This window comes from Ciconia boyciana, chromosome 6, assembly GCF_034638445.1.
Source record: "Ciconia boyciana chromosome 6, ASM3463844v1, whole genome shotgun sequence".
Lineage (NCBI taxonomy): Eukaryota > Metazoa > Chordata > Aves > Ciconiiformes > Ciconiidae > Ciconia > Ciconia boyciana.
In genome coordinates this window covers 21,291,048-21,317,866 of record NC_132939.1, presented here as the reverse complement: position 1 = coordinate 21,317,866, position 26,819 = coordinate 21,291,048, and the positions used below count along the sequence as shown (strand labels likewise).

At 39.7% G+C, this 26,819-nt stretch overlaps 1 protein-coding gene across 2 annotated transcripts; it reads left to right on the top strand.

The window, feature by feature from the left end:
• Nucleotides 1–2,538: 2,538 nt before the first annotated feature.
• On the top strand, nucleotides 2,539–26,376 carry CHKA (choline kinase alpha). Of its 2 annotated transcripts, none has more exons than XM_072864716.1 (12): nucleotides 2,539–3,024; nucleotides 7,147–7,258; nucleotides 14,610–14,663; nucleotides 18,661–18,774; nucleotides 19,403–19,536; nucleotides 19,815–19,919; nucleotides 20,300–20,358; nucleotides 21,987–22,074; nucleotides 23,026–23,134; nucleotides 23,622–23,728; nucleotides 24,083–24,164; nucleotides 24,965–26,376. In XM_072864716.1, the coding sequence occupies exons 1-12, from the start codon at nucleotides 2,690–2,692 to the stop codon at nucleotides 25,022–25,024; spliced, it is 1,359 nt and encodes a 452-aa protein (XP_072720817.1). In that variant the 5' UTR covers nucleotides 2,539–2,689; the 3' UTR covers nucleotides 25,025–26,376. The 2 variants fall into 2 exon arrangements, with proteins under 2 accessions (XP_072720817.1, XP_072720818.1); XM_072864717.1 differs by lacking the exon at nucleotides 2,539–3,024 and adding an exon at nucleotides 3,512–3,634.
• The last annotated feature ends 443 nt before the right edge of the window (nucleotides 26,377–26,819 follow it).

Sequence of the window (26,819 nt, the reverse complement as noted above, 5' to 3'; positions counted from 1 at the left end):
GTCTAGTAAAAGTGGATAGAATTCTCTCTACCCAGGAAAAACAAATCTTTTATTTCTCTGACTTTTCTGCCTTCTCTTTCCACACTAATAGCAATCTAGAAAAAAATCAGTCAAATAACTCTAATTAGGAAAAAAAAAAAGTCCTGTTACTCATGCTATGACAAAGTAGCGTGATGCTCGAGGACTTAGCAACAGAAGGGACGCTTTGAAAGGCAGATTTTTCTGGTATTTTCACTTCTTCCCACACGTAGAGACACCATCAGTGTTTGTTGCAGAATGAGTTTTCCATCTGTAGAACTGTTTTTTGGTATTTAGCTATTCAACGTCAGTGATATTGTCAGGTACTTCAGCAGGGACCTGCAAAACAAAGGGCTTCTCTGCAGCCCTGCATTGCCATCTCCAGCAGCCACTATGTGTCCCCTCTCCAGCATCCTAATCTGTGCTCTGTAGCGGATTGATGCACGGACTCCGATCAAGGGATAAATCGAAGACCCTTTATTGAACTATTACATGGCTTATATACTTTCTAATTGTTTGTACATGCGCTACTGAGAGAACTCTTATTGGTTTATATGTCTTGTTCACACGTCCTTCATGCGTTCCTTCAGCTAATACAATTGGCTATCTTTTTGCAACTTTGCAGTTCCTTTCTTCACAACAAAAAATCACGCGCTCGCCTTATCTCTCTCCAGTGCTATCCACTTCTACTCCTGACACACAGCCTCCTTCCCTCAGGTATAACCCAAACTCTCAGTACTTCAATCTTGTTAACCCTTTCACTCCTGCTATGCCTAATTCCTCCTCAGTGCTCGGATTAAGGGATTTTATTTCGTAAATGAAGAGCTGAAGAGTTTCAGTTGTGCTGAAGCTGCTTTGCCAGCACAAAGCAGATCTGAAGCCAGTTCTGGAGCTTTCCTGCCACTTCGCAGAAAATCTCTGAGCTATCTGGGGGTTTTCCAGCACTGGAGTGCCAAAGTGAAGTGTGCAGACAAAATGAGGGAGCAGCCCATGCGATGAAATAGTTTGGGGAGGGATGAGGGAAGGAGCGTATCAGGAAGTCCCTTGCAACCCAGCAATCCCCAGTGTTAACACCGATCGCCACAATAATGGCAACTATTATTAAAAAAGCCCACAAGCTTCTCTTATATACAGTAAAAGACCACAAAGGGAGAACAGCCAAAGGAGGAACAAAATCAGCGAAGTGCAAAGGTAGTTCAAAGCTTAAAGGTGATTTATTCCTTTACTGCTCATTTATGATGAGGCGATACAACATATTAGGCAACATCCTCATCCCCTCCGGATGCAGGAGGGTCAGGAAACCTGCGGCTCCTTCCAGCTGGCTGTGACATCACCGCTCCAACACTCCTCATGTGCTGCGAAGGACCGGAAGGCAGGTGCTGACCTTTTGCATAACAGAAGAATGTCTTTCCACCACCAAAACTAACAAAGAAAATAAATTTTGAAGCACTGCATGTGGAAATTATTTTTCTTCTTGTATCTTACCTTTCTGTTCAGGTATGATTTTCTCCTGAGCCACGAGAAACCAGTTTACCATATAGGCATGAATCAGCCCTCACACACGATAACTAAGTAACTCAGTAACTTTCCGTAAGAAGCAGAGTTTAAATAAACATATTGAATGCTGTAATCCACTTTGTACAGCACAGAGATTTCCCACACGTTTCCGTGGCAAGTCACTGGAGCGAATGACACCGGCACGTTACGAAGCCTTGGCATGGCCAGCCCTGAAGGAGTACGAGCTCAATTAAACACCATATAACTGAAGACGCAAGGAAGGCAGCTCCATCGCACAGCACGCCACGAAGTCACCCACGCCCTGTCCCGGCCAGCGTCCTCCCTCTCTCCCTCTGCCCTCAGTCCTCACCTCCGGCTCAGCCCCCCACCCCGGTCGAGCACCCGCTGTGGCCCGAACCGTCCCCGGTTGTCATCCTCAGGCTTGAGCGGCGGCCGCCGGGCCGAGAGGGAGCGGCAGGTGGGGGGCCGAGCCCCCAACGGGAGGCACAGGGAGGCGCCCGGAGGCGGCGGGGGCAGGGCTGAGCCCGGCGGGAAGGGGAAGCGGGGCCCCAGGGGATCTAACGGAACGGGACGGGACGGGACGGGACGAGACGGGACGGCGGCAGGCAGCCACGTCCGGCGGCCGCACCGCCACCGCTGTGGGCAGCAGGGGGGAGGGGTCATCTTGCACTGCGGCCCCCACCCCGAGCTGCGCGCGCCCGTCACCGGGACAACCGGGGAACGGCCAATCGGCGTGCTCCGTGCCCGCCCCTCGCGCACAGGGGCGGCTGCGACGGCGCGAGTGAGCGCCTCGTGCTCCCTCGCCCACCAATCACTGGGCGCTGCCCCGCAGGGAGAAGGCGCGCGTGCTCCTCGCGCTCGCTCGCAACGTCTCCTCCTCCCCGCCCCCACTGCAGGCCGTAGCCGAAAGCCGGGAGCCAATCAGGACAGAAGGAAAAAGCCTGAGGCGAGCGGGCCCGCGTGCCGAGCTGACTATAAAAGAGGGGGCCGGGAACGAGCGCGCGGCTTACTCGCCGCTGGCGCTGACGGCGGGTGGAAGCAAGCGAGGTGAGAGACTGAAAGCGCGCGAGCTGTCGCGCCCGCCCGCTTAGTCCTAACGGCCGCCGCGCCCCATCCCCGCTGCCGTCGCCCTCTCGCCCGCCTGCCTCACGTTATGAAGACCAAGTTCTGTAACGGCGAGACCGACCCTTCCCCGCTCGGGCTCCTCCTCGGCTGCAGCTCCGGCGGGGGCGGTGTCGTCCTCCCCACCGCCGGGCAGCCCCCCTCGCCGCTGGCTCACGCCGACCCCGAGGGGAAGGACCCCGTCGCGGCGGGCAGAGGCAGGGACGCCACGACCCCGCCTTCCGCGCTGCTGCTGCCGCCGCCGCCTGAGGAGGAGCCGTCGATCGATCCCCGAACGCGGCGCAAGGCGTATCTATGGTGTAAGGAGTTCCTGCCTGGGGCCTGGCGGGGGCTGCGGGAGGAGCAGCTGCGCATCAACCCCATCAGGTCAGCGTTGAGGAGGCGGGGGTGGTGGTTGGTCCCTGTGGGGAGTGGGTGGGACCGGTTGGTCGCTGGGAGTCCGAGCCGCTTCCTGGCGTGGGGGGTGCGGGAGATAAGGGTCTCCCTCTTTCAGTTCCTTTTTTTAAAAAAAACTAAAAGCCTTCCTAAATTTGCTTTTCTGGGCGGAGGGGAGCAGGCTTGTTGCCGCGGCGGGAGCGACTGCTTATCCGCCTCCGCATTCGCTCTGGGGCGGCACGGGCATCTCCCGCTCCGCGCACCGGCGTGGGGGGCTGGCGGCAGGGCAAGGCCGGCGGGACTCACTGCCGCGGCGCGGGGAGTCTCGCCCGAGGGGAGGTGGAAGGTCCAGGGTTCGTTGCGTCACACCCCCCCCCCTCCCCGCCCAGGAGAAGGTGGTGGCGCGAGGTGGCTGGTACTGCAGCGCGACGGCAGCGCCTCGGCCCTGAGCCGGGTGAGGGGCCCCGGGCCTTGACGGTAAAAGTGATGGAGCTGGTAGAAGCCGCTGCACCGAGTACGGAGCTTCCTCCTCCTCTTCATAACGAGAAAAAAGTGCCTTTTTGGCGTGTCCCTGACTGTTCTGAAATTCAGAAGTTAGCAGGTAAATGCAGTGTATCGATGATGTGAATCATCTTTTAGCATATATAGTAACAAGTGCTTGTGACTCAGCACGTTGGCAGCAGAAATATGTAAATTGGGGATGTTCTAGAAGCAATATGTAATGTATTTGAGATCCTTGCCTTCTTTGCGGAATTTAATAATCTCTTTTCTTGTATCAGTCCTGTATGCTAGTTAAACCGGTGTTAGTTCAGAGTTTAATTTTTACAGACTGTTTGTCTGGTGTCTTAGTGCTTGATCATTCTACCTGATCAAATGTAGAGTCACATACAGTTTCAAAGGATATGGTTGTCAGCTTCTCCCCTTGAGTCCTGAGTTTGCTTTCCTAGTGTTGCTACTTTTGTTGATACACAAAATACATACAGATCTACCTCCAGTTAGCTAAGAGAGCATAAACTGTTGACAAAGCTCTGATATATAAAAGTATAATCAAAACCCATCATGGTTATTTCTAAATGTATTTTAAAAGCCTTATTAAAAATGAGCAACTCATTGAAAGCCAGTACAGATAGTATTTGTATTTTTAGATCATTTCTCCTCACTTGACATGATCATAATAAGTTTACGAAGGGAGAGAATTTTTAGAAGACTGATACTGTTCCTAGACAGTAGATGAGTCTGATAATATGTTTGTAATCTGACTTGCTTAATTCTGTTTTCATCCTTATTAGTGTGTACTGCTGACTTTGGTACTTATTTTCTAAAGCCTTAGGTTTTAGCACAGTTATTCTTGGCATTTCTTGGAAACTTCCCCTCTGAGACACCACTTCAAAATGGCTTGATGGTTTCCGGATTGGGAGGAAGAGAGGATGGGCTGAAACTTAAGAATGTGTAAAACCATCCTAATTGGCAGTTGCATTTATTTTGGCAAAAGTCTTTTCACCACTTTTATCTATGGAGAATGCAGCATCATATTGGTTCGCTGATTCTAGTTTCACAAAAGTCAAGCACTCAGTGTGCGTTCTCCAGCGTGTCTGTTGTGTTGCCATTTTGACTGCATTAGTGCAAATCATGTTCAGGAACAGCTGTTAGGCACTTAGTATCATAGGATGAAGGGTTCCAGTCCTTATTGTTTGAGAGCAAAGAAATATATTTGCATCTGATCAGAATGCAAGTATATAAGCACATCTAACTGCTGTGGCTGTGATTCTAGGGAAAGCTATGGGAAGCTTTGAAAATAGGTCACCCTTTTGGAAGGGCTTACCTTTAAGTAATTTGTAGCAGTAGACTAACTGGTAGCTTTATCTGTAATAAGAGTGAGATGGGCCCTTTTGACTCTTAAACAAGCTGCTGAGTCTACTGGCCTTTCAGGAGAACGATACCTTTTATTAGACTCCTGTATGGATTTCCTTGATTAGAGATAACTTTCAAAAGTTAAGTTACCTTAAGTGCCTAAAACTGTAGTGAAACTTCTGTTTAATGGAGTTCAGCCTCAGTAAGACACTTCTGTGTGGCTGGAGAGGTATAAAAAAGAAGAGTTTCTGGGCTTTCATGTGCTGTATGCAGGCTGAGCATGTGTTTAAGTAACATAACTGTACAGGATTTTGAGCTCTAGTCTGGTATTTTTTTTAAAGTGAGTTTCAATGTGTTTAGTTCTTCTATTTAAGTATTGATATTTTCACCAAAGCCTGCATTAGAGGCTTAGAAAAGGTGGCAAATGTTTTTTCAAAAAACTGTCTAGCACAGTTTAAATGAAGCCAGAAATATAGTTGGTGTAACTAACCAATGTTCTGATTGCATCTGAATAGTCTGGCTTTGCTCTTCATTTGATATCCTTTCCATCTGTCTCTTTTTTTCTACCTGTTTGCCTGCATGGTTCAAAGTTACTTCATATCTCTTGTCTCTAAACATCCTTTTTTGGATGCCTGCCAAGCCACCTGGTTCTCTTCTGTCTTCTATCTTGTGTATTGTGCAGCTGCTGTTTTACACTATTTTCTTGAGATTTGTTTTTTCCTTCTCAATCGTTTACTTTGGATATGTAGGCCAGCCCTTCTCTGTATGGTCTCCCAGTAAATGCATACAGGTTGCCTACTTCTTGGTAGCCTTTTTCTTCAGAAAGTCTTTACTACTTCCCCACTGTGTTGTAAGAGAACCCAGAAAAATACTTGAAAAAGCATTGAGAGGAGTGTCAGATTAGGACTAAGAACTGAATTTTAGCCACTGCATTTTGGATCTGCCATGGATTCCTGGAATCAAAGCTCACTGCAAGGTAATATTAAATACTTATGTTTTGGGTGTTATGACAAACTGCATTACTTTGTGAAGGAAATCACAACATGACAGATACTACTATTTAAATTCTAGAGTTACAGCAGTAAGTTAGATAGCATGCTACAGGTAAAACTGCTTACTTCTTAAATCTGTGTTAACTCATCGCTTTACTGCTAGCTACTATATTTGGATTGTATCTGGTTTTGAAAGTTCTGTTTTTAATGGTGAGACAGACAAGTTTTTTCAGTAGAGCTGATTTGCATTTCTGTTTTGCAAGTAAACAGAAGTTTCAGTATTTTTTCCTCTTGTAGTAGAGGAAGAAGTAATAGGGAAAATATTGCAGAAGGGAAATTTGAAAACTTCTTAATGAACATATTGATAATGAAGAGGATGGAGAAGGACAATGTAGTAAAGAAAATGTGGGTTGAGTAGACTGGTGTTCTTAGTGGGCTACTAGAAATCCAGAAACTTAGCTTCTCTAACCTAATATTTATCTAGACTGATAAACCTGTAGAAAACAAATTCTGTCACTTTTACCGTTTTACAACAGTGTTCTTCCAGGAAATTATATGAAAAGACAGCATGCTTGTATAACCCTTGAATGATTGAAGTACAGGACTCCCTAGTTTGTGTCTTACCTGATAAGATTCTGAGGGTGACTTTAGTTTTGACAAATACATGAGCAATTTCTTTATTTTAAAGAACTGCTTTAATTGTAAATTTCAAAATTGAAAATGAGTCCCTAAGAATGATAGCATAAGTGAGACTTTCAACAGTGATGCTGTAGCACAGGTATTCAGGTCAAATCTTTGTAGCTGCCATCCCAGTGATACCAGCTCTTAATTCAAACTTAGTGTTTTATACTTGCTGCGTGGTTTTAAGCTTATTCTGCTGTCATCTTGCTTGTTTGTGCAACCAAGTATATCTGACAAGACTTCAGCATCACTTTCTAGAAGTCCTGAAAATAATTAACAGAAGTCTACATCTTATGTAAAATGCAACAGGCAACTAAGATCAGTTTGTTCATAACTTGAGCTTTAATTTGGATCAATAGATCTCGATGGTGAACTATACATTAAGAAGCCTATATATTAAGAAGCGTGAAGCTGCCAATTTTTTTATTGAAGCCTTATATGTTATGAGTTATTGGTACTGTTGGAAAATTCTCATGTTGGAGTACATCAGTTAATCATACTAAAAGGATGATTAGTGTGCCTGTAATTTGTAGACAATGAAATGTATGCTCGTCCAAGTTAGCTGATAAACTTACCTTTCTCTTCATAGAGGTGGCCTCAGCAACATGCTGTTTCAGTGCTCACTACCTGATGCCATTGAGACAGTTGCAGATGAACCACGGAAAGTTCTCCTGCGCTTATATGGTGCAATCCTGCAGATGGTGAGTATGTAGGGTGCTTTGGGAGTGGGAGGGCTTCTGTAGCTTAATTGTATTATGTTTGGAGGTCATAATTAGTGACACGCTGCAAGTGTGTGCTGCTTTATCCTTTTGGGAATGTGTTTTAGTGGTAGTGGGGTAGATTGGTAGCTTAAAGCAGTTTTCTTTATAGTTTGTTATTGTCTAGAACTTATGCTCCTTTCTATACAGATCCTGACTGGTGTGTAACAGCTGAACGCTCATTTGCTGTCCCTTTGATCAGTAATGTTTTGTTTATGGTGTTAAGCTTGGACTGTGGTGTTTCAGAAAAGTTACTAAAGTTTGCTTCTGTACAGTATGTAGGACTTTGGCATAACTAGCAAGATTGCAGGAGACTAAACTGCTTAATTTTGATCTTGGTAGCACTTAGGAATTTCAGAGATTAAAGTTGAAGGTTTTGTCAAACTTGTACAGTGCTCAAGCATCTTATTATATCTCATGGGTAATTGTGTTGCTGGAAAATTTGATCTATAGTGTTAGAATGAAAATGAAGCACAAACATCAATACTGTACAGCCATCTCATTCCAAAACTTGCTTTCCTAAATGTGTGGTATGCATCGTAGCTGGCATAGAAGCTTAACCAGATGTTTGTCGAACTCTTCTAATGTTACTTTTCTTTTATTTGGTTAGTAAAATGTTAATAGCATTGACATTTGTCAAGCCTTAAGAGAAGTGGTTGGCAAATCTGTTTCAAATTGTAAGGTTTAAAATCAAGAGTATTTTGTAAAGGTGATCTCTTCGAAAGCTTACAGGCTGTTACCGTAGGACTGTACAGCAGAACTTCTCTTACCCATCTCTGCTACACACTTGATTATATTGTAAATAAATAATCATAAGTGTTTAACCTTATGAAATATTGCAGCTTCATAAAATTACATTTGGATGTTGACAATTGTTTCTATTTGACTTAGAGGGTCTGGTTTTATTATCTATTAATTTTGTATTTTCCAGTACTCAGTCACTTGCTTTGAATAACTGATCCAATATCTGCAGGAGATTGATGTTCCTGAAATTTCAGCCCATTCTTCCTGCTTCTGCTGCCTTGACTAAACTTACTATTAAAAATCTCATTGGATACTGTCACTTAACTGGCTTTATTTTTTATTGTACTGTGTGAGGTATTAACTTCCCTGTGGTAGCAAACTTTATCAGAAATATCTAAAAGACTTCAGTGGTTTGAAATAGCATGAAATGCTTGGCTACACCACTGTATGTGTGTTGGGAAAGTTAAACTGTTAAACAAGAAAAGTGTGTAGGAGTTCATTAATTCAAGCTTAAGTAGTCTTTCCTTTAGTTCAAGAAAAACCAAAAGCAAAGTAAAGAAAATGGTGGTGAGAAGCTTTGTTTTCGAAATGACTCCTAGGGTTGATGCAAGAATTTTTTTCAGAATTATTAATGACTTTAATGTAATGCTGAATTAATATGTAGAAGGCTTGCACAGGAACATGGGCTGTAAAACTGCTGTAGTGGTAGAACTTCTGTTGCCCAGGAGCTGTGAAGAAATGTGACCTTTCCCTTACATTTCAAAGGAAAAGTAGACTGTAGAATTTGGTTGCCCTCCTCTTCCCTCAGGGTTTTTTAACTTGCATTTTCTATGCCCCTATCCACTGAAGAAATCAAAATAAAATTTTGGGCTCTAAAATCAGAACTAATTCGGTTTGAAAATTGAAAGTGTGTTCATAACTTTCTAACCTTTCTACTCTTGGTGTTGAAGGATCTTTTGAGATGTCTAACTTCCTTTATTTCCGTAGTGGCAGTGAAATGACTGCTCTTGTTGGTGCAGTTCACTAAAGGTTAAGTAAGCAGAGAAAGTCCCAAGGTAAAACTTTAAGATTGCATTGAGGTTCACAATTTTGTCGACAAACATTTGTCTCTTCCAGCCCTTCTACCTTAAATGCAAGTTAAAATATAAGCAAACTGTTTTACTGGGGTATTTTGAAAACGTCACTTAGGATTCTTATGAATTTCTGGGTGGCATAAGCAGAATCTTATGACAAGCCTGTTAAGAGGGAGTAATATGATATTTTTTAGTAATGTTGCTTAAGTTTAAAGCCCTAGAGAAATTAAGGGACACTGCTTAAGTAAGTTGAGTTTTGAGACCTTATGCTAAAATCATGACTTTAATTCTCAGTGACTTAATTGTAAGTGCCACTGGGTATTAGTAGTTACCACTTGTTTGAGCCTTTGTAGCATGTTTTAACTCTTGCCCATTTTACTTTCTGTTGAAATTGGAGCACAAAACAGTGATGATATCAGCTCTTATTCCTTTGCTGTAAATACTATAGATCTATAGTAATCTGCACCAAATTGTTGTATGTACAGAAGACAAGTTTAAATTTTGAATAGAAGTGAAAAATAGATACCTGATACTAACTTAAGAATGAATTATACTGGCACCGTAATTCTTTGAGCCACCTTTTAAAGCAACCTTTTTTGCAGTTTGAAAATAGCCCCAGTTTGCTTATTATGAATTTTGGAAGACACAAATGTCAGTACATGAAACTCATCCAATACAAAACCATGCCAGTTGGCTAAAGCTGCCACACAGGGAAGGCTTTGTGCCTTCCTCTGTCATAGCTGATATGTTTAAGCCAATTTTTTGTGTGCATGACTGTTTTGGGGGGAGTTGGGGGGAGATGAACTGAGCTGGCTTGGCCATTATTATAAATGGTCGCACTGGCATGGATGTTTAAAAATCAAGGACTTCTCTTGAGTATATCCTTGAGCAGAACTTTAAGACAAGTATTTGTGCTTGTGACAGGTTAAAGTACTAACCACATTAAAACTCAAATGTTTGAGGCACAATGCAGATATGTTCTACATTGAAAAAAGGGAAATGTCTTACTCTGCTTCACTTATTCTTGCTCCAACTTAGTTGCTAAATTTGAAGGGGAACATCGAAAATAAAACTTCCTCATGACAAAATGCCTTTAACTGTTGGCTATATCAGTGTTAAAACAACTGAAACAAAAGGTTCTCCAACAATATGCCATTTAATGTCCAGACTTTAAGATTGGATTTCATATGCAGATCACAATAGTGTTTCTACTTAAATTCAGAACAACCAAAACTTCCCACATCTTAGAAATCCTGATAGGATTTCAATGTAAGATAGCATCAACAAAAAAAGAAGCTCAAATTAAGGTGAATTTATTTGAAGTTCACCTATCAAAAGGTACCTTGGGGATTGATTTGTATTCTTTTACACATGTCAAAAGAACCTTGAACTCTGATTTACTGGGGCTCTGTTACTTTGCAACAGCTGAAACAATCTTGTATGTAAATGAGGAAAAACAAACCAGTATACCTAATGTTCCTCTCTGGTCTTTCAATTTCCATGTGAGCAGATGCAAAATAAGTATAAATGGTTGCCACAGTTCTGTGGTAAATCTTCTTCCATACCTGCCTTGCTGCCTTTTATTTTTTTGTAACTAAGTAAAATGCAGACTGCTGTGTAACTGTAATTATCAACGTCTTCTGTGGTTGTTGGTGTCCATGTCTGTTTGTAGCATGGAGTAAACTACAAATCCCTGGCACTGGCAGACGGCTTGAAAGAAACCAAGCACCTCTTACGGGGATATATTTGTGTTGGGTGGAGTTAAGGGTATTCTGGGGGTAATGTACCACTTTAGTTGTATATGCATGTGTTCTCTGCTGCAGGCTTGCCCATGCGATCGTGCCTAGAGCACTCTGGTTTCCAGGTGACAGACACGATTCACGGTATAGTATGAGATCTCTGAAGTTGGAGCATTCTCTACGGCTTTCATTTTCTTTAGTACTGGATTTCATTGTTTAAAAATAAGGCTTAAGTAGCACCAGCTACTGTCTGTGCATCTGAATGTTTACAGCAATAACAAAATACTAAAGTACTGCCCCTTCCTTTCCTCTGCTCCCTCATAAGAGAATGGTAACTTGAAATGAAGAGGATTAGAGATGTCTCTGTGGCTTTTGTAGGGCTTGAACTGGGAATTATTCTTCACATGCTAGATTCTAGGACTTCAGCGAATTATTATCAGTTCCTTCAGGTCTGACAGGGATCAGTGATAAACAGCAGATTCTTAGAAGCAGAAATAGTTATTGCTGAATCTAAAACTGTTTGTGTTCCCATATCCTGAATTTCAAATCTGTCTTCCAACAGCTTCTAGAATTAAGAAAAGTTTCCCCTGCATGGGTTGCCTCTAACCTCTCAGGCAGTTCCTTGTAATGTTGTAATTCCTTGGGATTTGAATTCCTAGGGATTTGTCTAAATCAAAGTACTGCAGTATTTTGAAGTCTTGAAAACTACTAAAGCTGAGTAAACTCAGAAAAATAGTTATAATGTAAGATTTAAACTTGTGGGCAGAGCTAAGGGTTATTTCAGAAAAAAGTTGCAAGTTCCTCCTATACAGAATTCTGCCAAACATCATTTGGGATTTTTGATACAGAGCTCATATTCCAGCTACAAGAGAAATAAATTTGCGGCATTAGGGAGAAAATGATGGAGAACTCAGTTTTCTGTGTCAAACTGCCAGATGTATAAACACTGTCTGGTCATCTTCTGATCACAGATCAGATAATGTGCAATGTCTCCCATTCTAGGACTTTCATCTCGTACCTGAAGCTTCCTGCCTTAAAATCAATTTACACAATCACAAAGTAGACTCTATAACAACTTCTGTTGTCTCTGTGCATATAGCTATCCTCCCTTACTAAAACTGTAGTGAGCTTTTTTAATCTGCTTTGAGAATAAACCTTCCCACAATAAAAGAAGCACTGAACAAATATTTAAAGAAATCTTAAAGATGTAGAACATGTATCTATGAGTTATAGGAGGAAATATTCTTATTTTAAAGTGTTCCTTCTCCAGAATTTCCACTTATTTGGAAAAAAGCTCACTGAAGTCACAATTCATGATGTGCATACTTTTAGCAAGTGTTGCTGTACAAGTATATATTTCTTAGAATCATCACCAACCTGAAGAACCAGCTGTCCCAAACACCACTCAATTCTTAATTCTCACACAAGAAATATAAGATACAATACAGTTGGACTTGATCTTAAAGGTCTTTTCCAATGTAAATGATTCTATGATTTCTAGTTAATACTTCCATATACAGAGAGTTATTAAAAACCTCCAGCAGTTATTCAATCATTCTTTTATTTGGGTAATTAAAATCTCCTCATTGCCATTGAAATGAGTAGCTCCTAGAATTGGGCATAAGTTGGAGTGAGCTATTAGAGTTTATGGAAAAACTGAAGTTTTGATTGGTTTAGCCAAGAACACATGAGCTAAATATGTAGATCAAATACCTCATGGTATGAGATGTTTCACTTTGAACCACTGTTCTCATAGGTGATTGTGCAGTCAGAAAACAATCAAATCCTACCACTTCAACATCTGTTAAACTCTTAGAGTTATACTCTTAAACTTCTGTTACATAAAATTGCATCCTGCTTACTTCATTCTTCTTGACCACATGTACTGGAAACTTTCCAAATTCTAGGCTGAGTACATGGCCACTTGTGAAGACTGATCCTCTCCAAGCTCCCATTCATATTTGCAAGTTATTTACAAATTACTTTGTATTCATTCTCCTCCTGGACACTAATGCTCCATGCTGAGGGAACAGAAAAGAGGAAGGGATGCTGCAGAAGTCTACTTTTCTGATGACTCTGTAGTACCCATCCCTAACTGTCTCTTTCTAATGGCACAGTAGATGCCATTAGGCTATCTCCAACACTAATTTGAGGTGGACTCTTAGAACTGGCTAGCTCTTTATACAGTGACTTTTGGAAAGTGGATGCCAGTTCAGGTTCTAGGGAAAAGCCTAATCTGCTTACCTTCTGATGAACTGAACCATTCTGAGAGCACCATTAATCAGGAAAGACTCCTGGATGGTGAGTAACTTTCTGACTGTTCAGAAAAATCTGTAAGATGCAAGAGTGGTATTGATGTAGGACATGCTTGTTCAGAGAACCCCTCTGTAAATGACTTTAATACTATTGAGTAGTTAAGCATTTAGCTTTAGTGAATATGTTTTGACTTTATTAATTTCCTTGAAAGGAATATAAACTAATAGTAGTTTTCATAATATCTTGTTTTAAGCTTATTATCCTAGTGGAATGGGAAGTACTTGCTGAAAGACCATCGATTCATGTTAACTATACTTCTTCTATAGCTTCTGAAATACTGTAACTGCATATAGCTTGTGTAAACCATTAGCTTGTTGTATTGTACTTAAGGCAGCTGGTGTTGCTTAACTGTGTTCCATTAAGTTCATATTTCCACCCTTGTTTTGGACATGTTAGAGCTTTGGAACAGAAAGGTAGGCACATGGTTCTATGAATCAAATGTTTTTGTTCAGGAGGTGAAGATGCAGGCTACCTTTATGGGCCTTTAAAGCTAGTCTGGTTTAAACAGTCAACAGTGGAATTGCAACATAAATAGCAGCCACAAACTGTCGCTAATTCTAAGCAAATACTTGTTTTCTCTTCTCCTTACCTTCAAACCCTTTAAAGGACAAGGGTTTTATTACATTTTGAATTTTAAATATGCAGCTCTATTAAAAGCATGTGCCATTGAGGGTTCTGTTGCTGAAGGTATGGTTTGATACTCTGAAACTGCTTTATAATGACTGTTAACAATCCTAGCACAATACATTATGCATGGAATTTGTTAAAGTTTTGCTAGTACACTGCAGTTCGTACTGAGACATCTTTAGCTTACATGGACAGTTCATTTGAAGAAAAATCTTGGATTTGCACAGCCAGTGGTACATTGTACATATAGCCTAGACAGCATACTGTAAATAAAATTCTAGTCACAAGACATTTGGAAAATAAGGTAATAGAAAAAAGCAAGTGCTTTGCAAGCTTCATAACATGCCTCTTCTAATAGTCCTAAGGCTTTTATGCAATCTCTGTAATGCATCTCTTAAGTGCTTTAGCTGCAAGAAGAATATCATCCCAGATGTCATGCAGAGGGACTTAATTTTCTCTTAATTAAAAATGTTCCTCTAAGCTTATGATACATAGAAATCTTGTTTTGAAATACTGGGAAGCAATAAAAACATACCTGAAAGTCACCTCTCAGGCTATTCACAGGAGTGGCTTGGTCTCAGTGGCACATCCTTTTGAAAGATTTTGGAATTGTTGAAATAGCATGGTGGGTAGAGGTCAGATGGATACTAGTGTGCTGTAGCTGTCACAGATCAAGACAGTGTTGAGACATCTAGTTAATTGTAGCTGGCATTTCTACTCCCTTTGTTCTGGTGGTTGCAGGTTAATCATGTTAAATTTCATCTTCTCATTGTGTTTGCTTTTTCTTATTCATAGAGGTCCTGTAATAAAGGAGAGTCTGTACAGTCTCAGAAGGAAAATGACTTGCAAGTGAGTAATTTGCTTATTTCACAGAATTTTATTGCTGATAGAGAAATGTGGTATCCTGCTTGTTCTAAACCAGTAGTTACTCCACCTGGTGTCTGGGCTGTGTTTCTAGAAATGTAAACAGCAATGAAGAAAAGAAATCTATTTGCTCATAGAAGTAACATTATAATGTGAGTGTCTGTACATAGTTTGGAAAGATTTAAGCATTCCACATTAACAAGAAATGCCCCCCCAGTTCTACCCTAAGTGGTTTCTCACAATTTCTAACATATATCAGTACTGCTATTTCTAATACTAGGCTCTTCTTTAGTAGAGGAAGATCAGTACTCTGCTTTACCTAATCCCTATTTTATAATACATTGACAAACTCTTCTGATAAAAGTACATGGAGCTGGAGAGAGCTTCCCCTTGAACATGAAGTGTTTCTGATTAGCATTGTGCTTGGATCATCTGTGTTCTGCAGACTTTAAGGTTCTTGCATTTGGAACCATTTCTGCTCATGCAGCATAATGTTTATATGAGTGTAATTTTTCATGAAGTCATCTGAACAGAATTTGATAATTTAGACTTCTACCCTGGCAGTATTTTTTTTTCAGTAAGGGATAACATTGTAGCATGTTAGCCAGATGCTTTGCTTGTTATGTGTTATATAGCTTTTCAGCTCTGTAATGGTTTTGGCAGTGATTAGGGAGAAGTACATTTTACTCATTTGGTAAGTGCTGCTTTTCTCCCCTTTCTGCCTTCTGGGAATGCCATCTGAAACAGTTCAAGCATTTGGGTTTTTTTTTCTAGTGAGTTTAGACTGGTTTTAAATTTTTTTTTGTTGAATGACTGCTTTTGAGGTTTTGTTGAACTTTCAGTTAAGTTTACTGGAACAGCTTCAATCAGTTGAACCAAGACTGAACTGAAAAATGTACTGGTTTGATTCCTCAGTTTTCTTCAGAGATGAAAAATGGAGGTGGCTTGATTTCTCCCCTGCCCCAATCCAGTAAAAGTTCCTAAAGTTATAAAAGAAAACAAAAATCCAAACAAGCCCCACCCTGGTGCCAGCAGCTCATAGAAGTTTTGCAGTACAGGAAGCAAGGCTTTGAACTTCAGGACTGTCTTCGTTTGTTGCCTGAAAATAGTGATTCTATGCTGGTAGGTTATTGTTTTCTGCTCTTAATCTCATGGTGCTGGAACTTCAGTGTTGGATCAGTGTACTCAAGAATTCCTGTCAGGATGGATTTGTTAATGTTCTTGCGTCTAGGTAAAAATTGCAGAAGATCAGAGAAGTTAATGTCATCCTTTGGAGAGAAGAAAAACCTCTGGGTAATCCCAAAATGATCTGGATCCCTAGCAAAAGCATTGTAGCTGTTCTGAGCTGGCTAGTGTTTGACAACTGTGACTAGAGATGGGATAGTCTTCTGTCAGCTGATAAGGTCTTTTAACAGGGATTATCTATGTTTTACCTTGATTTTGCTATAGTTAGGTGTAATTTTCCTCAAAATACTACTATTTCATGTATTTTGTAGTGACCTTTTTGTTGAAGCAAGAATAAAGCAGAAGCTTCAGTTCCAACCGAAGTATAGAATGGCTTTTAATCTCTCCTTGCCTGAATGGGATTTGTGTACTGGAAAAGTCTTGTAAAGAGTGTTTATAATTCTTAGGTTTGAAATGCAACATTCAGCTCTAAGTATTTGTTTGAAAGTGTGAGTGGTCAAATCTTCTCCAGAAGCTTGTTTTAAATACAAGTGCTCATGTTTACATCTGTTCGAAATGGACTAAAATTGAGAGCTTCAGAGCTTAAAACAGGTTGTCTTGGCAGTATAAGTATATTGCAAAGTATTTGAAGGCATTGAGATACATAATTTACTTAATTACAATGCTTGATCCTTTAAAAAAAATCATCAGGTGAACATTTAACTGAAGAGTTAGATACCTAGATTTGTTCAGTGTCCATATGAGGTATGCTATAGAATTTTCTAATGTCCTTTAGTAGTTTATTTCTACACTTATACTTGACAGTAGTGTATAGAGTGGAGACTTGGTAAAAGGTCCATCGGGTATTATGAAGGAGAAGCCTTTGTGCCTGAGATACATAGATGGTATTATTCTAGAGTTTTCATTGGACTTTTTCTCAAGTGACCATTCTCTTCCAGTAGAGGAAGTTCTTTTGGTCCTCTAAACTTTTTTGTCTTTTAAGAGTCGGGCACCAGAGCATTCAAACTTGAATATTCTTATACTGCTGCTTTTAGATAATATTTGCCTGTACTTTTTAATCTTGAAGCAGATCTTTCGTGGAGTGATGCAGCCATCCTTGTTAAAACTGCTGACACAAGTTTACAAACTTGCAATCATGTAGTTGTGCATTATCTGAAGGTTCTAAATTTTAAGTATGTCTTAAAGGACTAGGGCTAGGCAGACATGTGGCATAAGTAACCCAGAAGTGCACTGTTGAGTAATTGGAAATGTCACTATTTCTAGTTGTTACTTCTGATGCATTGAGACATCTTAATGAAGAACATTTCTTTGGCACTTGCTGTTATCCAGGTATCATGAGTTGGTTTTTCAGTAAGATGTGAAAACAAGGAACTGACGTCTTAATGGGAACAGCCAACAGGATTGCTGTAATCAGACTTAAAACACCCTGGTGCTGTACCAGGCACAAATTCAATATCGGCTAATAATGGAGTAGACATTCAGTAACCTGTATCTAATCTGCTTTTTGGTGCTTGGCATTAGGCTTCAGAACTGAACTGAAAAGTTCAGTTCTGTGATGGTGAGGGCATGTGAAATAATTAAAAGTACATATTTTTGGTGCATTAGTTCTGCTTCAAGGAGTTGAGATGGAAAAACAGTGGAGACATAGATGCAATACATTCATATGCAAATTGTCTTAAACTCTCAATTGATATTCTTGATGACTCTTTTTATTGAAGTTAATGCTTCAGAACATAGTTACAAGAATCTTTCCTACAATTCGATATGAAATGATAGAATTTCTTGAAGGCTGTGTAGTCCAAAATATGAGGGCTTTCTTAATTTTGTGCTCTTAATTCTTATGCTTTTAAGTGTCATGGGTCAGACTTTGAGATGAGTTGCTCAAAAGTACGCAGAGGCTTAGTAGACCTCTAGGATTTGAGTACAGTTGGATTCTGGTTAACATAATTGCTCAAGTAGTGATTTATACTGTGACTTCTGTGTTGACTTACAACTAATCTTACCCATCAAGAAAGCTATACTTCAATGATTTTAACTGTATTTTTGAGGCATATTTCATATTTCTATTAATTTTTAAACATTCATATTAAAAAGCTGTCTGCTTGTGATTGTTATGGACTGAATTTATTGATGTAAGGAAAACCTTGAAGAAAAGTTACTGAAACTTGAGGTATGTTTGGAGGTAGAAAAGGAAGAATGTTTATTCACACATGTGTTCCTTAGCAGGAGTTTTAAATTATTCTCTCTTTAAAAAAAAAAATAAAGGGGGGTAGACCTAAAATGTGTTTAACAGAAACAAATCCTAAGTCATTCTTCTAAATGAAAAACTGGTTAGTTCAGTTGTTCACTTCATTCACTTGCATAGTTAAAATGTCCTTTTGTGAGGCAGTGTTCCAAAGTGTGTTAAAATAGCCAAGGATAATATTTATAGTTCCTGTGCTGTGCTTCAGTAGGATAAACTCCTTCAGGAAATGAATTTGCAGAGTTCCCACAGGTTAGGGAGGAAAGGGTGTTTTGGTTTTTGCATAGTTTTCCTTTGACCTGTCCCACCAACAGTACCTGTTAAATAATACAGATTTTTCTTCCCAGCTTTAAACTTGAAATCAAAATATTTGTATTGTTCCTATGCTAACTATGACTTGTTATTAGTCAAGAAAACTTTGGTTAGTAAAATGTTGAGTCTTCTTTTTAAAGCTAACCCTAAAATGTCTCACTTTGTAGCAGTTTAGCTATTATGTATGCACTCTTAAGTTCATTTCTGTGCAAGCACCAACTAATGCTTTAATTTTTTTTGTAGGGGGCAGAAGCCATGGTTCTGGAAAGTGTTATGTTTGCCATTCTTGCAGAGAGAGCTCTTGGCCCAAAGCTGTATGGAATCTTTCCACAGGGGCGACTGGAGGAATTCATTCCTGTAAGTCCTGTTCATGATTAGTTAGTGGGCTTCTGGTAGCTGTTTTAATTGATCATGACAGGAAGGTCTCTGGACTGCCCAGAAAAGCAGGGATGTGGGAATGGAATACTTGGCAGCCTGTAGTAATTGTTAGCTGTAATTTGATACAGTTACAGTGGCTGTTGGAGAGCCCAATTATAGCTCTTGCCAGGGAGAGATACCTAAAAACTCTTCAGCTGTAGCTAATAAATGAAGATAAAGACTAATAAATGAAGATAAAAAGCCTGTTAGATACCAAACATAGCATTGGAAGCTATGGAGTAACACTTTCCTTTAACAGCAACAAGAGCAGATGCTTTTGATGTTCTTAAATATTTATACCCAGTCTGCTTTGAAAGTATTCTTAGTGTGAGATGTGATATTCCCCAGGTCTTGATCTAGAAGAGAATTGACTAAGTAATAAGTAAGCTAGGCTGGCTAACTTGACTTTTCCAAAGACAGCAATTTTGTAAGTTCATTTGGGATGAAAAAAGTGTATGGCTTATGTACTATGCTAGTATTTTATACTATACTATATAGACACTAATGCTAGTAATTAATCACACTTTTGTAATCAACTGCATTTTAAGAATACTATATTTTATTACAGAGCAGGAAATTAAGTACTGAAGAGCTAAGCTTACCTGACATATCTGCTGAAATAGCTGAGAAGATGGCTAGATTTCATGGCATGAAAATGCCATTTAATAAAGAACCTAAGTGGCTTTTTGGAACAATGGAAAAGTAAGTTATGCAATACTTTAAAGTATGGAAAAAAGGTGACCTGTTGTAATTTTGATAAGCACATCATTATTCCTGAATGCCTGAGAGCACAAGCTCTCACTGTACCCAGAAACTGTTTCATAGGTACTTGAGGAACTTAAATTACCTTGAAGAATAGTAACATTTTTCTTTAACTTTTTTCTAAAATTTCTTGGTTTTAGTTTAAATGGTATCTTAGTATGGGAAGACTAATATACTTACTGTCACAAATGCTGTACTATTGTCTCTGTTTTTAACAGATATCTAAATCAAGTGCTGAGGATTAAATTTACCAGAGAATCCAGAACTAGAAAACTGAACAAACTCCTCAGTTACAATCTCCCTCAGGAAATGAAAAATCTAAGGTAGGCTTGTTTTGTCTACCACTGTCTTCCAATTTGCACAGTTTCAGTATGAATTTGTATACTTGCCCAAACACATTATACATTGTAATACCCTATATTCATTTTACTTTGCAAGTTGGGGATTGGTTTTGGTTCTGTAACCAACTTGAGTCTCATATGACTACAAATTGATATGATCAGTTGCTGATCTGACTTGCTGATCAGTGAAGTCCAACTTCATTGTCCTGATCCTGGGCTCCTAAATGAGAAAATAGGGTCTTGCTAGAAATGAATAGCACTTCAAATTCTTACAACAAAATCCATTCTTTACTTGGTTTACTTGGAAATGGAACTGAACTTAGTGATCTGTTACTTAAAAGATCCTATTTGCTGTTTTCTAGAGCTATGCTTGAAGCTACTTCATCACCAGTTGTATTTTGCCACAATGACTGTCAAGAAGGTAAGCTGCTAATATTTCGTAACTTTGTTCAGTGGTGCAGTATTAAGCCAAGCATTTTCTGGTCACTTGTTTGTTTTCTGAGAGGTAGTCATGTTATTGATGTACTGGCAGCTGACCTGAAACAGCAGCCTGTGCACTCCCAGTGTGCAACAGTTGCAAAGCAAAGTGCGTCGGCTTCAGCAACCCTTCTGGCTAATTAAGAGGACGTCTAGTATCATAACTGGATTAAGCCAAGCATGTACACGTGCTCTGTTAGTACAGGTCAGTTGTTGGAGCCTTGGGTCTTTTCTGTTAAGACTGTACTTTTCTTAGCTGTCTGCAATATACATGATCAGGGTAGGATATACTTTAGTCCTTTTAAAAGAAAGATAGTGAATGGTGAAAATGGAGACTAGGGTAGTTTGACTCAGCAGTTCTCAGCTTGTACTGGTAAGAAACATAAGGAAAACCTTATCCACCTTTCTTTAGTGCTCTCCCTCTGGGAGTCATGGAGGGAATAACATTTTTCTGAGACAGCTCTCTGAAGAGATGAAAAGAGGGCAGGGCTGAAGGTGTTGGGTACGCTGTGTTTGTGCTCCCTGTCACCTGTACAGTGGGTAAGCTGGGCTGAGCTGGAAGGATGCTATACTAGGACCATATGCAGGGCTGTTTTGTTCTCAGGAGTCCTAGCCTTATTAGCTAAGACTGAGGAATTGGCTTGGAAGAGGATTGCCCTGGAGGATAGGCACATAAGGATAAGCAGCATGAGGGGGAAAAGCCACTGATCTGAGGTCTGAAGAGCTAGCTCAATAGTGCTGGTGTTCAAGGTCTCACTGCTGGTGTGGCAAGGTGCAGTACTGGAGGAATAGGAGCATGACAGGGCTAGGGCAAGCTTTGGAACCTAAATTTCCAGGGCGGGGTACAGTTGAAATACTGTGCTTGTTCTGTTGGTGCATGGGTATGGCATAGAGAATGGATGTACCTGTGGAGAGGGGACAACCTATTGCAGAAATTGAAATTACTCTAAATGTATTTATTAGTTGGCACTTGACAGAGGCAGACTTGATGTCTTTCAGATGAATTATAGTGACAAAGTGAATTGAAAGACAGATAAAGCAATCTCCCTGTTATAAAGGAAAAGGCTGAGCTTTTCTATAGGTACTGGTTGTGCCACATATTAGAATAGCAAAGTGATCAGTCTGTGGCTTTCAGGCTGCTGAAAAGCAATTCCTGTCCCAAGTGTTGTGTGGTCAATGATAGGGCTATGCAGGTATGAGAGATGCCGTGTAATTTAGATCTCCAGCTGTGGAAAGAAAGAATTCAGCAAGGGATGCTATGGCTGACAGTGTCACTTGAGTTAGCTGCAAGCTAAATACTGGAGAAACAGGACCCTTGGGAGAACAAATCTACTTGTGCCTGTACAGAATAAAACTTTCTTGCTTTCAGCTTTACAAGGTTTGTAGTAATATATCTCAACTTTCAATGAGCTGGTATACAGCTAGTGCAACTTGGCTTTTCCTGTCATTCTTCTGTGCAGATGTAAGGGATAACTGGGATTATCTGAACAGTGTTTCTTAAGATAGAGTATTGCTTTTCTGTAATTTTCCTGGGACTTTATTGAATATGCTGTATTATCTTAAAATTTTCAGGTAATGTCTTGCTTCTGGAAGGCAGAGAGAATTCAGAAAACCAAAAGCTGATGCTCATTGACTTTGAATACAGCAGCTATAATTACCGGTAAATCACTTTATTTTCTGTTCAGCAGGAAGGTGTATTACTTTCTACATGCTACAGTGAGAGCAAGTGCTGTGCTGCTGATTATCTGTCTATTCTATTGAATTGTGTTCTGCTCTATTAGTGGTGGACAGCAAATACAACTAGTCAAAACAGCTCTGGTCCCAATAGTGTTGAGTATAGACATACAGCAGAGTTAAAGTTGTTGGGCTCCTTGGTTGTCCAGACTAGAGGGCTTGTTTATGCACAAATGACTTCTTGCTTGCATGTCAACATTTTTTTCTAGTGGGAGATGAGGAGAATGGTAGATTGTGTGTGTACATATGTATGTAGGGCAGGTTTGCTTTTGCATTTTTTTCTTCAGTCCTTTCAAATGGCTTTCTCATCTGTGCAGGTGAGAGTAATCCTAGGTTTTTCGTCACATTGCTTTCTGTTCTTAACGCAGTGCTTTCTGTTCTTAACTCAGTCATCTAGTACGTGTGTTTAAGGATGATCTAAATGGATGGAGTCATTGGGATTATTAAACATTAGCACAGCTGAAACATTATAGAACCCTGAATTCCAATAATGTAAAAGTGGGGTGTGTTAAATACTTTGAGTATGACCTCTTTGCCTGCAATAATGCTAACATTAGAGATTGCATCTGACTTAGTGCTGGGATGTAGTGCATACTCAAGTATTTTAACTGTCTCCATTGGTATAAAACTTAGTAGCCAAGTCTAGTATTTTCACGTAGCTGGTAGCTTTTGTTCTTAAGTGCCCATCTTTACTAATTAATTTTAATAACTTGCAAAACAGTTGTATTCAAGTCATCAATTCTCTACCTCCTTTAGCAAAACTGCAGTAAGTTCTAAGTAGCCTTGTGCTTTTAAAGTTGATTTTAGGTTTGCTTAAGCAAAAACAGATTGCTAGTATGCAAATATTGAGGTACTCAGCCTTTATCTCCTTTTTCAGAGGATTTGACATTGGAAATCACTTCTGTGAATGGATGTATGATTACACGTATGAGAAGTACCCATTCTTCAAAGCTAGTGTTCTTAAATATCCTTCAAAGAAGCAACAGGTAGGCACATAAGACATAATCAATAAAATGCCAGTGTCCACAGTCTTCAAATCTTAACTTTGTTTTCCAGTTCTGTTTTGGACTTACTCTGTCCCAAGACCTTTCCTCCATGACTTCCTCAAATACAACACTTTCTGTAATCCTGACTACCTTTGCTTTAAAAATCATAGAGACTTCATAATAGCTATTTAGGATATAATATTTACTATGTGCTATGTAGCTATCCACCACAAAAAGTCCAGTAATTGGAGTGCAGCTGTGAAATTAGTTGTCAGTAGCAAAATGTCTGTTGTCCTAATACTGTGGCTTTTCTTAAACCAGACTTCCAAGCAATTAGTAGAACCACCATTAATCTTCGCTAACTCCAGCACTGTTGATGTTGTCATTTATTTTTTTCCAAACTTATTAAAAGGCCTGCCTAGTTCTGAAAGAAGCAAATACATCTTGAGACGAAGAGTTGTAACTCTGTTGTTTACTTGCCTTCCAGCTTCATTTTATTTCCAGTTACCTGTCTGCGTTCCATGATGGCTTTGAAAATCTGAGCAATGAAGAGAGGTGCAAACTAGAAGAAGAAGTGTTGATAGAAGTTAATAGGTAACTTATCTTTCACAACTGTATCTTGAAGCTTCCACTGTGATACCTATACTTGTATACCTCACTGGGTGGAGAAACTTCAGCCAAGAGAGATTCTAAAATAGATACCACATTACATTTATATGTGGTAAAGAAAAATCTGTCCATTGTAACCTTTAGATATGTGGTATATGCTATATTAGTGGAGTAAACAAAATACTACTCCATGGGGAAGCTAATGGAATTATTTTTATAATGTCATACTTGAAGGAAAGGTGTGGACATTCCCAAACTAGGGAATACTATTCTAACAGGATATTGAAATAAGGTGTGCCTTAGCTGGGTATTTCAATAAACATAGCCTTGTAATTTCAGGTTTGCCCTTGCATCACACTTCTTCTGGGGTCTGTGGTCTATTATACAAGCGAAGATCTCATCCATTGAGTTTGGTTACCTGGTAAGTTATTTAATTGTAGTTTCATGTAACTAAAAATGTATACTCTAAGTAACCTGTGGTACATCACCAGAAAGTAAATGAAATGGCCTCTCAGAGCAACTAATATCTTCTAAGTGGAGTAAAACTTTTTTAAAATCAATTTGTTGCTAGTTTGTGCTCTTTCCTTATAAATATGAAGAACATCTAAGATGGTAAAAACTTCAGAAATTCTTCACATTGTTACGTAGAGAGACTATAGCCTTATGTGTCAGGCCTTGCAGTGGGATGATGCCTTGCAAGTGAAGTATTCTTCTGCAATAAGAGATCCCATGCAAGAGGGAAGCTAGCATGCAGTAAGTGTGAATTTGGAAACTGAGTAGTCAAAGTGCACTGAATATCAACATTGTGCAACAATATCAATGCCAGGTAGCTGCTTGTACTTGAGAATCTGGATCAGTCTAACTCTTGATGCATGTTAAGTGTACTGTACAGTGATACAACTTGCAGGTACATTGAATATCCTGCAGGAAGTGTTGCAGAAGCTGTCCTTTTTAGTGAAATCCTGACCTTTTTAGCTCCTGTTTATTCTGACATGCTGGCAGCAGCTAATAGTGTTAGAGTTGAAATAAGATTGGAGGAAATTTTAAGAGGCCAGAACACCTCTGGAGAGATTATCTTTCCCAAATAGAGCTAATTAATGCATTGAGATGATGGATTAGGAAGCTAACACAGTTAAATACCTTCATTATGCTTCCCCATCCCAATAAGAAAACTCAGCTGTGCTTACTGTATTGAGTACTAAATGTCCCTTATTTCTCCAGGAATATGCGTTATCCAGATTTGATGCATACTTTGATCAGAAGAGGAAGCTGAAGGTGTGAAGGTGGGAGGAGTGGCCTGTTGGTTACTGTACGAAGAGGGCAGCTGGACAGAACTTACACTGTGCTTAGGCTACTGTATCTCTAATGAAGATGTCACTGAATTCCAGTTCCTTGGAACACAGGTGTACAGTACTGAAGACTGTATAAAAATTACTTGTTTACAGTTTCGTAAATACTTGGAATGAGATTGGGAGGCAAAAGTAAAATACAACAGTGCAATATCTTTAAATCTTTTTGACCTAGAAGGTATTTTACATTATGGGAAAAGCTTACAGTTAAGTGTCAATACCACATGCATCAGAGCAAACAGTGTTACTGTGAGTATGTTTTCCAGGGGGTTGTTGGCATTATGGTTTATGTTGTAAGCGGAACAGTTGTAAAAGATGATTCGTTGTAGACACTGCCTCTTAATGAGAAGGAAAAGCAAAGGAGACAACTCTTAAACTGTGAAGTAGGCTTAAAATCTTACTGTGACGTTAGGTTCAACATGCCCCATGAACACTATCTTCAAAGCTGCTGATCTGTTACATCACTTTAACCATAAAGAAACTAAACATATTGAAGTGGTATGCTTTAAAGTGTTACCTACATATACACGAATGTTTCTTTTAAGCTGGTGTGCCTGTGAAGTATGAATGAACTTTGAACTGGATATTCTGAAGGAGTTTGTCTTGAACTGTTCATTCCATGTCCTTCAAGGACGTGCTTTAGCCCAGCCTGGTTGTTTATTAAAATGCTGTGTCCTGCACAGGGGGTTCTGTGGGCTGGCAGCACTGGGAAGAGTGCCTTGAATTGCTCTAGCAACTCCCCAGATAACTGGATTGGCATTGACAATACTTGTGACTGGAGCCCATCTCTCTTGTGTTGCCACAGTATATGGCTGTAAGAAATAGTAGAGCCAAAGACTGCGGAGAACACTTCAGGAAATTGCTGTTCTGCCCATCCAATGCTTACATGGCTTGGGAGGTGCTTTTCTTGCACCTTCAATTTTATCATGTTCCAGCAATCCAGTAAAGTGGAGCATCTTGTGGGGAACAATAACTTGTATATTGAAACTTGAGTATAATCTGTGTACTTGTCATCTAAAGATTTCTTTAGATTTTTGGGAGCTTGTTTATTTTGAATGTTATTTGTTTGTGCTTTCTAACACAATATTATAAATAATAAACTTCTAAGTCTACCCTTTTTCACTTGTATAGCAAATATTGTTTCAAGCAGCTGATAAAATGTGCAGCATTTCATGTACTGTATAGCATAACTTGTAAAAGCTGTCATTTTATTCTCTAGTACAGAGAATAATTTTCCATACACTCTATTAATACTTTATAATAAATGTAAAGCACTTAAAAACATCATAGTTGATATTCTTAAGTCTTCGTTATCTCTGCAGGATAAAATAGATGCCTTGATCTATGCTGGAAGTACTTCCTTGCTTACCTTTAAAGGCAGACTAATTTAAGCTTTAGGCTCAATGCTGTGGGATATACCTCTTAAGTGTGTCTTTAGCATTTATTGTATAACTGAATGCTAATAGAAAGCACGAGGAAGAAAGGTGGTTAAAGCAAGTGATGAAAAGTAGACTGAAGATCAGTCTATAAAGTCTATAGTTTTAGAGGTGGGAAAAGGTTTAGGTTTAAGCACTTTGTCCTGTTAACTACCCTAAAAACAAAGGTAAAAGTTACCAGCATATATTAAGCTTTACACGAGATGAAGTATTTGTAGTATGAATAGCCAGGTAATTTCTTTAGGCTACTGAAGGCTTCATTTAACAGGTACTGTTGCACACAGTAAACTC